Source organism: Nicotiana tabacum, chromosome 11 (genome assembly GCF_000715075.1).
Source record: "Nicotiana tabacum cultivar K326 chromosome 11, ASM71507v2, whole genome shotgun sequence".
Taxonomy (NCBI): domain Eukaryota; kingdom Viridiplantae; phylum Streptophyta; class Magnoliopsida; order Solanales; family Solanaceae; genus Nicotiana; species Nicotiana tabacum.
This window is the reverse complement of record NC_134090.1, coordinates 14470971-14481975: the sequence shown is the minus strand read 5'-3', so window position 1 is coordinate 14481975 and position 11005 is coordinate 14470971. Positions and strand designations below refer to the sequence as shown.

Here is an 11005-nt window from a genome sequence, read left to right as displayed (position 1 = left end):
TTTCACGTAATAGATGTGTACTCAATTCTAATATAAGTAATATTTCAAAAAAAATAATCTAATATAAGTAGTTGTTAGGGTAGTAATGTGTAAATGGAAAAGGTGAGGGGGGCAATTTGCAAGAGAAACTTGTAACTGGACAAAGTCGGGCAGTTTGTGTACGTGGGGAACAAATAGAAGGTTGCCGTTTCGAACTCCCTACACGTGCTTTACAACCAAGTGAACCATTTGCATGCAGTATTAATGAAGCTGCAGCTCTGTGTTCGATGGTCCAAATTCCCGAAATTGCCCCTATCTCCATACCCGTTTCTTCCCCATAAATAAATTCTTTTCTTTTTCCTTTCTTTATTTGTTTTCAATTTACACTCCTCTCTCTCTATTAATTTTCACTTTCCGTTTTTTAATTTTCTTTAAGTAGTCAATTTTAAAGTTAAATCACACACACATATACAACAATTTTTAATATAAAAATTTAAGATTTTAGCCTACGAATTTGATTATTTTTTAGAAATAAAATATGATTTTTTAAACGAAAAAGCACAACAAAAGATAAAGTAAGAATTTGTTAAAAAAAATGATCTTCGCTGAACTTTGAATATGAATTATTAAATAAAAAAACCTAATATTTGAATATAATTTTTTTAAAAGTACAACCTATGCTCTTTGCATTTGTGTATATTTTTATTTTTGGCCTTTTTCGTTTTAATAATTGGATAGACTTTTAATTACTATTTGCTTATTTCCCTCCTTTTATGAAAGAAATACGAATTTAAACATCTTTCTTACTTTATTTAAAGCGAAAGTGTTAAAAATACCACTAAAGAGTGTGGTGCAGGACTACGAGGTCTCAAGTTCGAGTCTTTTGAGTATGTAAATATTTGTGGTAGGTAGTACTATATCCCGAATTTCAATGTTGAAGTCAAATGACCAAATTCGTAATTCCACTGCCAGTCACATGAACCATTTGCCTATTTCTTCTTCTAACCTCCGTCAAAAACATGGAACCGAAAAAACAAAGCTAAAAGAGCAGAGCAAGAACTTAAAAAGAACCAAAAAATGGAAAAAGGAGGGGGTCTCAGTCTAACATACGCTTTGAGCGTTACAATTCTAACATGCCCATTTTTTCTCCTTTCATTCCAACATGCAGCAGCAATAATTCCAGAAGATTTCAAAATCCGGCAAGTGATCACCGACGACCAAAACTACCCAACAACCACAGCTTCCGCCGTTAACCACCAGCACAACCTCCTCGGCACCGCCACCGAGCACAAGTTCAAGTCATTCATACAAGAATACAGCAAAGAGTATACTACACGCGAGGAGTACATACACCGTCTCGGGGTTTTTGCTAGGAATCTCTTAAAGGCAGCTGAACATCAAGCTTTGGATCCTACGGCTGTTCATGGAGTTACTCAGTTCTCTGACCTAACGGAAGAGGAATTTGAGAGGATGTATATGGGCGTTAAAGTTGTTGACCGGGCGACTTCCTTGTTGGGGCAGGGACACGCTCCGCCGCTGGAAGTGAAGGGATTGCCGGAGAGTTTTGATTGGAGAGAGAAAGGTGCTGTAACTGAGGTCAAGATGCAGGTGAGTTGTACGCTATCAGTATGGAAAAAGCTTGCTTTGGTTTAATTTTTGTGACTTACTAATTATTACATAGTTTCCAAATATTTGAATTTGTTTAAAAAACTTAGAGAATACTTTAGTCTGGCCAAAATTAAAAAGCTTAACCATCGAAACCACACAAATTGGGACAGAGGGATTTATACATTGACAGTATATGTAAATTTTTTGATACTATTTATCTCATAGCTATAGCTACCGTCCATAGAAGTGAGATTAATAATCCGAAAATGAAAATAAAGCAGATTCTTGCTACATTATTGATACATTGATACATACATTAAAATACATTGATAGTATAAAAATTGTCACTGTGTATAATTAAGTAACTCCAATTTGCAAACCTCAAAACAAAAGCATATGCCAATTTTGCGTAAAATTAGTAAGTTTTTGCAAACGATTTAAATCTTTCATGAATGTACTTTCTTATTTAGCCTTTAGAGAGTTGATTAGTATAATTTGTTAAGTGTTAAGTGAGCTGATCAGCTGATGCATTAAGATTCGTACTTTTATAACAAACTCAAACAATTAGAAGCTAAATGAAAACATTAGTAGGTGTTATGGTGTTTTTTACATTTCAGAATATCAAGATGATGTATGTTTTTTAGTTTTCTACTCGGTGTTCGGCCCGGCCCGAGTAATTCGTGCCAGGAAGTCCCACCTTGGAGGCGACTCTATTCCCAGACTTGAATCAGCTTTCATGAGATACTCTCTATTACGGATGTACTACTTTTAAAAGCTCATAAAGACTACTTTGGATGAGCGATATTTATCGCATGATTACAGATGAATTAAATCTTTTGTTGTGACTAATAATGTTCTAGTTCCTCTAGCAAACAAAATTGAAAATCCTAGCTATGAGCAACATGCATGCTTCTTGTTCTACTTGTATATTTGTAATATATTTGAATCATATTGTAGAAATTCCTATATCCTAGAGAGGGGTCAAAACAGAAGTTATTCTGGTTAATTATAGTGATATTCATTGATTCATGAATGCAGGGGACTTGCGGGTCGTGCTGGGCGTTTAGCACTACTGGATCCATTGAAGGAGCCAACTTCATTGCTACCGGCAAGCTTCTTAATCTTAGTGAACAACAGCTTGTAGATTGTGATCACACGGTTAGCTTTTCTCAGATTTGTATATCAAATACCCTGCTTTGTGACTTTGTTTTGTACTTGGTACCGTATACATTTGTGAATTATGACCTTTCTTTTTCTTGTCTAAAGTGCGACATAAAGGACAAAAAAGCTTGTGATTCCGGATGCTCGGGAGGCCTAATGACGAATGCTTACAAGTACTTAGTTGAGGCAGGAGGAATAGAAGAGGAAGATTCATATCCATATACTGGTAAACGTGGCGATTGCAAGTTTAATCCAGACAAAGTCGTCGTAAAAGTTTCAAATTTCACCAATATTCCCATCGATGAGCAACAAATCGCTGCTTATTTAGTCAATCATGGACCACTCGCAGGTAAGCACCCCTCATCGCAACCATTTCTTGATATGACACGTGCACGAAGATCTCCACTAGACTAAAGGGTACTTGAAAATTTGTTTGTGTAGTCGGGTTGAACGCGGTGTTTATGCAAACGTACATCGGAGGTGTATCGTGCCCGCTAATATGTGGAAAGAGGTGGATTAACCATGGCGTTTTACTAGTTGGTTATGGCTCGAAGGGGTTCTCGATTCTGAGGTTGAGCAACCAGCCATATTGGATCATAAAGAACTCGTGGGGAAAGCGATGGGGCGAACACGGCTACTACAAGCTTTGTAGAGGACATGGCATGTGTGGAATGAACACAATGGTTTCAGCTGTTATGACCCAAACCTCCTAAGAAGATGAATGAGTAGGTCTAAAGTCTCTGCTCCTAAACTCTTTCAAGTTATAATAATTTGTAGTATATTTTAAAATGGTTCTATCTCTCTTCTTAAACTTCATGTATAAAGTTTTCTTCTCTTTTAGACTTGAAAGTAGCTTGGCCGCTACGACTATGGATTCTAAATTATGTGGTTTTTATTAATGTTGTTCCTTTTTTCCTCTTTGTCCTTTCTTGAGTCGAGGGTCCGTCAAAAACATGCTCTTTACCTTCACCAGGTAGGGTTAAGGTTTGCGTGTACATTACTCTCCCGGACCCCACTAATAGTAATACACTGGATTTGATATTGTTGTTGTTGTTATTGGTTAATGTTGTGTAGTCTATCGATTTATTTCATTATGTTTCTTAATTTATGATGTTATAATCTTTTCATGATGATTATATGAGTGCCTAATTTGATTATGATTATCTAATCATCATTAATGCATTTAGGTTAGAATGTAAAGTAGTCTTTTAAGATTGGCTTTAACGAGCCTTATATTGCGCAAAAAAAGAGAGAATGACAAAGTTATCCACAAAAACAAAACTATTTATTTTTGTCTGCCCATTTATTTTTTTACCCATAAACTAATTACATTTTCTATCCATAGTAATTTTTGTGGGGAAGTTTTTTTATTATTCAATTCTTTTTTATTTCTATGCTTCTTTTTTTCCTTTTTTCCTTTTTCTCATTTTCTTCTTTTTTTTTTCTTTTTTCCTTTTCTAATTTCATTTAACTTCTTTTTTTTATATCCTTTTTCTCTTCATAATCTAATTTCCTTTACCGTTTTCACTATTTTTTTATACAATAAAAATAATAATTGATATAGTAAATATTTGTTAACCTTTTTTTAATATAACTAGTACAATATCTTTTTTTTTCTTTCTTATTTTTTAAATTCAATTATTAAACTGAAATAATATCAGTTGTCACTTGATCTAATTCACTGAATATCACATTGACTGTTGCTAAGCACCATAAATTACATAATCAAATTCTAAGAATCAACACGTGATTGCCATGCCAACCTTGATCTCCTTCCCTATAAATATCAGTACACACTCTACCATTAGCAGTAACACAATCAGTTATAGAGCAAGAAAATATAATCTACGGCAACCAAATCTCCATATATACTAGTTAGAATAAAAATGATAATAAAATATTGAAAAATGCAACAAAAGTATAAGTAGCAAAAAAGATTTCTAGTACCATGTGATACCAATATGGTATATATGTATACCAACAGGGCATATGAGTTCTCTAGAATATTGCAACAATCTGCGACTATACTACTGTACCAAAACATTAAAGGACGCAATAAAAGTATGAGAAAATTATATGCTCGTATTGCAAGCTAAATATTCGTAAAACAACTTGCTCATTTCGTATATTAAGAAGGTATATAGTTGTATAAGGTCGTTCCAACAATTGCCTATAACTATAAAAATTATTACATAATACATATAATTTATGTCCATCGGCACACAAAAATTCCAGCACTGCAACTCATGTTCATATAAATAATTTCATAATATAATTCACTTAAAATGCAGCTAAAACAACCAAAACAATGTTCAAATTACGATATGATTATGATACAAATATGACATATAACTATACTAACATGGCATACAATTTTACTAGTTAATTCTCGGCAACTATATGATTATACTACTATTACATAACACACATGCATAAAGAGAGAAAAAAATAGTGTATCACATATTAATATAATAAGGCATTTCAAGATATTATACTATATTACTATTATTAAAAGAAAATCAAATATTGTACCAATTAAATGCAGCTAATACAACCAAAAAATGATTCAACTAGCATATGATACCAATATAATATATAGCTATACTAATAGGGTATATAGTTGAAATGAATTGTATACTAAAATAATATATTTGTATACTATTTGAGTATACAATACAAATTCGTCTTCTTCTCTGGTTCAACTATATTTCAACCCAAATTTCTAAAATCTACTACAATACCAAATTGACTAAAACTTTAGCTACAACCTCCAATCAACTTTCCAAACAAACTCACACAGGATCAGATCAAAACAATTAAAAACTCAAACAAATCAAGTTATGAGTTTCAAGCTTCAAGGTCCTTCAATGGTGGATTTAAATTTTTGTACAATAAATCTCCAAAAACCAGCATCAAAGGTACAATCTACACATCAAAGAACAATAACTAACGAATTTCAACAGTAAAACACTATAAAAAATCAGATCTGGCATTTTGAACTCATCCATATGGAGTTTTAAAAATTGATATGTTCTTCCTATGAGGAAATGTGTAAGTTTCAAAACGTCACCGCGTTAAATTAAGAAAAATGGCTTAAAAGTGGTTAGCAAAATAGTGTTAGTTTTATGAAAGCTTCCAAAAAACATTGTTTCTTGCTCAACTTTTTTTCTTCTTGTGAGTTCTTATTTTTTTTTGGTACCTAAGACTTCGCCAATATACCTAGAAGAGTGACTGCCGAAGCAAAAACAAATACAGTTGTGAACTTTAAAATTTGAAGGAAGGTAAAATGAGGAATAAGAAGAAGAGGAACATAATAAAGACGGATAAATAGTTTGGGGCGCATGAATAGGAGTAGTAAATAGTTTGGACTTGGGCATTGTAGAGTAAATAGTTTGAAATTAATAGGTATAAAGTGAGATTTTCTCCAAAAAAAAAAGGGTTGGGCCTAAGCTAGTAGAGAAAAATTTATTATAATATATGATACAGTGTATTAAATAAGTGGCTAGTGGACTAATTGCACATTATAAATTAAGAATTTGAAATACGTAATTTTGATTAGTTAATTATAAATAATAAAGTGGGCCAAGCCCACAATTTACTAGTTGATCTGGTGAGATTTGTCTAGGGTATATAGTTGAAACTTAAGTTTCTAATTAGGAGAAGGAAAAAATATAAGAAGAAACCAAATAGTGCAGGTTGACGGCACAAACGAGTATTCACTATTAGCACTGATTTTGAATGAGCTTTTGTGGAGAATCTTTTGTGAAGGAATGAGGCTAAAATACTAATCAAATTGAGGCTATTGGAGGTTGTTTGGTTGGCGTTCTAAACGTTGCGAGGTTTGAACACTATCCGTTAGCGAGGTAAGTGAGACTTTAAGCTTTGGGTGCTTGCTTTTCTAAGATCCATTTTGAAAGTATATTTTTTTTGCTTGGTCCATGTGTTGGAACGAGCGTGCACTTGGCAGAATTGGTGGTCTTTGACTAGCCGCAAATATATATTATTTAAAAAAAACTAAAATTATTTAATAAGTGATTTGTAGTGTAGTGTGATGTGACGTAGCCTTGTGCTATGGCGTTGGGGCATTAGAAATTATTTTTTCACTGTCGTAATATATTTGGGGCATTGTGTATGCCGTCGCTATATATTTGGGGCATTGTGTATGCCACCGTGATAGATTTGGGGCACTGTGTATGCCATCGTAATAGATTTGGGGCATTGTGTATGCTGCCGCTATATATTTAGGGCATTGTGTATGCCGACGTGATATATATGAGACATTGTGTATGTCGCTGTGGTAGATTTGGAGCATTGTGTATGCTGTTGTGGACTCGTTGGGGTGTTTGGTTAATTTCCTGCACTGCCGTTAATGATAAGTCCTTAGTGTAGATTGTGTTGAGATATATTTAGTATGATGTTGAATAATTGTTTGGACCTTATAAAGTAATTATATGGTGCAAAATTTCCGTGCATATTATTTCCGTGCTCTTTGTGTGTTTGTATTTTCTAACATTTGTTCCAGAAGTATTCAGTGTGGCGGGTCGAGGATCTTACTGGGTTATATTTACGTATAACTCACTCCTTACCTGCATGTCGATGCAGATACTATTAGTGAAGATGGAGCTAGTAGCTGATGAATTCGCTATAGTTGATTTAGTTATTGAGGTGAGCCGCCACATTGTTCGTGGAGGCTGCCAAAAGAGTCTTTATATTTATTTATATGATGTCTTTTGTAATTCTCTTAGATGCTCCATGGTCTAGTGTGGGATATGGGCTAGAGTTTTAGTATAATATTTCAAGATATTAATTGTTCGTAATTAATTGTCAGATTATTTGAATACTCATTTGATTAATCAAATACTGCAAATTAATGGATAAGGTAAGAAAATATGGTTCGCCTGGCGCATGTGATGTTAGCTGGGTGCCAGTCACGTCTAGGGGATAGTTTGTGACGTGAAAAAGTTGGTATCAGAGCTTAGGCTTTAAGTCTGGGTCATGGAGCAGTGTTTAGTAGAGTCTTGTTCATGAGTATGTAGGCGCTTATACTTATGATCTTGAGGCTACTAAGCATTTAGGATGTTTTTCCTTCTTTTATTCCTCATTCGTGCGTCAAGCTGAATCGAGTTTATTCTTAGAATGTCCCTTTAGCAAATGGCTAGGTCATGTGTGTCCTTTTATGCAGGACGACGCAGTTTATTTGGAAGTTTATAATAATATATGGGCGATTTAGAGTCGCTTTTAGTACATGAAATGTTATATGCGTTTGATAGTTGAGAGTTGTTTTAAATTTTGGGGTTATTCTATTTTCGAAGGAATGTGTACTAAAATTCTTTTTTAAAAAAAGTTTGAGATTTAGTCAAATTTTTGGATGTTGATAATCTGTATGAATTGTAAAGTGGTTTAAGGATTTAATATTTAATTTTTCTGAAAGTGACTTATTCAATATTTGAAGTTGCGGATACAACTCCATGTTATGAGTTTGATTTGGAGAAGAAAAGATTTAAACGTAGAAGTAAGAAGTGTAAGGTAACAATAACTTAAACACATCTAGACTGTTAGGCTTGGTGCGAAAGACATTTTGAGGAAGGTGCTTATAAGGTTTCAAGCTTAGTGCCTTTTGAAGTGATTTGATATTACTAGTGATATCGTGATGGTAAGGTTTTAAGTGTAATACTGGCATGCCTATTCTTATTTAAATATAATGAGGATGTCATTGATAGTGACACAATATGATATAAAAGGCACAACCTATTCTATTTGGGGTCCGTTAATGAATTCCGATCTGTGAAAGAAAGTGAGACTTGAGTATTGTGAGCACGTGATTTTTGCCCTATATATGAATTATTCCCAAAAATTTAAACAAATTGATTCCTTTCATCATTTTGCAATTTTGTGAATTTTGTGTTATTTTCTGTCAATTGTTTGCATTTTATTTGTGCATTTTTAATTCATATGAAAGATACAAAATACATTTGGCATTTGTTTGAGATTTATTATTTTAGGATTAAGTAGTAGTTTAAGTTGCTTGAAAACAAAGAAAATAACAAAAATAGCCCACTTTTGCATTTTTAATTGTTTAATTGTGAATTCGTCGCGAAGTAGATTTTAAATAATTTTAGGATTTAATTAGGACTTTATTTTAATTTTTGCATTTTTGTAAATCAGAAAATACATAAATACAAAAAATGAGAGACCCAAGTTGTGCCATTTAATTCACTTCTTCAACCCAAATACACGACCCAGTAGCAGCCCAACCCACCCCAATACCCGGTCCACCTGTTACTAAACCAAAACGACACCGTTTCGGTGCTTATTAATCCAGACCGTCGAGGTAACCATTGAGAACTGACCAAAATTTGATATATAACTGTCTGAACCCCTTCACCCCCTCGTCTCATCTCCTTCATCATACCCTAAACCAAATCCCGTAACGCCACCGGCGGCGATGCCCCTTTCACGTCCAAAACTACACCCTAGAACCATCTTTCTCGCCTCTTCCCAACCCCCATATTAGTTTTTCTCGAATCCCATCCAATTGGTTCGAATCTCCGATCGAAACTTTTCCGGCCATGACGCCACCTCGTCCAAATGACATCAAATTCACACCAGGTGTTCACCTCCCTCCCTACATCACGTATCCATGCCCATTTCACTTCGAATGTTCCCCGTTTGTTTCGAATCTTTAATCGAAGTCTGACCAAGAACTCTAAGTGCTCCAAATTACTTCAAATTGGTACTACATGGTCCTCGGGCTCTCCTCGTGACGAATTCAACGTTATTGGCCCTCGAATATCATTGGAATTGGACGAATTTCAGACCAGTAAGTTTCTTAGAATTTTTCTTTTGTTTTTTTTCTTCTATGTTGTTTTATTCATATTGTTTTCTTCCCCATGTTTTCTTTGTGTCATTAATGGATTTGGGTTCAATGTTATCTATCTAGGGTTAGTAGTTGAATTTGTTACTATTTGGATTATTGTCCGAAATCTGTTAATTGTTAGTTCGTCATTAGTTAAGAGTTGATTCTTGTTTAGTGTTTAGTTTAGTTAAATTTTTGGCATTCTATTTCTCCAAGATGATTGATGTTGCTAGGATTCAGTTCTCGTTTTAGTTAGTTAATTGTTTCATTTTGGTTTAGTTGTCAAGAACAGTTCCTTAATAGGTTTAATTGTGCTTTAATTGTTTAAGATGATACAATCTGATTTCATATTGAATTTGTGATGGTCGCTTGATGAAGTGTTTGGACTGTTGATGGTAAATGGTAACTTGAAGTTAAATATTCAGTTTGGATTTAGGATTTGAACTTGAACTTGGTTGGATATAGATGGATAATTTGGTTTATTGATTAACCACAGTTAAGTTCAGGCCAAGGAACTTGATGTGTCAGGATGGTAGTTGCAAAATAAGTTCAGGGGCAGTTTAGGTAATTGAAATTGGACATGAAAGTTGTAGGTTAGAATAGAAGGCCTCAGAATCTTCAATAGGGTCAAGTGTAGGTTTTCAGTAATTGTAAGGTGTTAACTTGAGTCACAAGCTAAGAAATAAGGGACTAATTGAATAAATAGATAGGGACTGACATAGAAAACAGAAAATAAGGGCTGCCCTCAGCTCTGCCTATAAAAGGCATGCCTAGGTGCCTTAATGCACAATGTTGGGGAACCCCAAAAAATTCCCCCCAAATACTCCTCAAGCCTCACAGATCTGAAAATTCAAATTCAGAAAAAAAAAATAATAAAAAATACAAAACAACCCAAAATCTGCGAAAAATCCAAAAATGCACGGCTTCATTGAAGAATTGTAGTTTCAGAGGAGTTTTGGGTTCATTCTCGAGTCTGTGTGGTTAATTTGAAGTTGCTTTGAGTTGATCTGTGAGCCTTGTTTGACTTAAACGCCTCTGGATTATTGATTCTACTTTCTGGGCTGTTTGGATTGTGTATCTGCTGCTGCTGATCCTCTTCTCTTCTCGTTTATTCTAATCCCAGGTACACGCTCAAGGCTGATCTGATGTAAATGTTGAATTGAAATGCTAAAATGAGCTATTTCTCCTGGAACATGCGTATTCAAACTGCTATAAGAGGATAGATAATAGACAATTTGTACTTGCTTAGTTTTAGTTTTGATTTGTGTTTACTTTGTTTAATTGGACTGAAAAATGGACTGTATAAACTGCTACTTGTTAGATTCACATGAATTTTCCCTATTAGGTTAACAGAATAGGTAACGTTAGTAGTAGTTAGGTTCTTGTTAGTTGTATTTCGCA

At 34.1% G+C, this 11005-nt stretch overlaps 1 protein-coding gene across 1 annotated transcript; it reads left to right on the top strand.

The window, feature by feature from the left end:
* Window positions 1–983: 983 nt before the first annotated feature.
* Window positions 984–3668, top strand: LOC107770604 (putative cysteine protease RD19D). Its single transcript, XM_016589928.2, has 4 exons — window positions 984–1587; window positions 2626–2745; window positions 2854–3097; window positions 3190–3668. Exons 1-4 carry the CDS (start codon window positions 1057–1059, stop codon window positions 3459–3461), a joined length of 1167 nt encoding a protein of 388 aa, XP_016445414.1. The 5' UTR covers window positions 984–1056; the 3' UTR covers window positions 3462–3668.
* Window positions 3669–11005: the final 7337 nt, after the last annotated feature.

Bases quoted from the DNA above. Each gene is read 5' to 3' on its own strand.
- LOC107770604 (XM_016589928.2), top strand. From the start codon at position 1,057: ATGGAAAAAGGAGGGGGTCTCAGTCTAACATACGCTTTGAGCGTTACA. The intron at 2,746-2,853 runs GTTAGCTTTTCT...TCTTGTCTAAAG, and splicing joins TTGTAGATTGTGATCACACG to TGCGACATAAAGGACAAAAA. The intron at 3,098-3,189 runs GTAAGCACCCCT...TTGTTTGTGTAG, and splicing joins CAATCATGGACCACTCGCAG to TCGGGTTGAACGCGGTGTTT.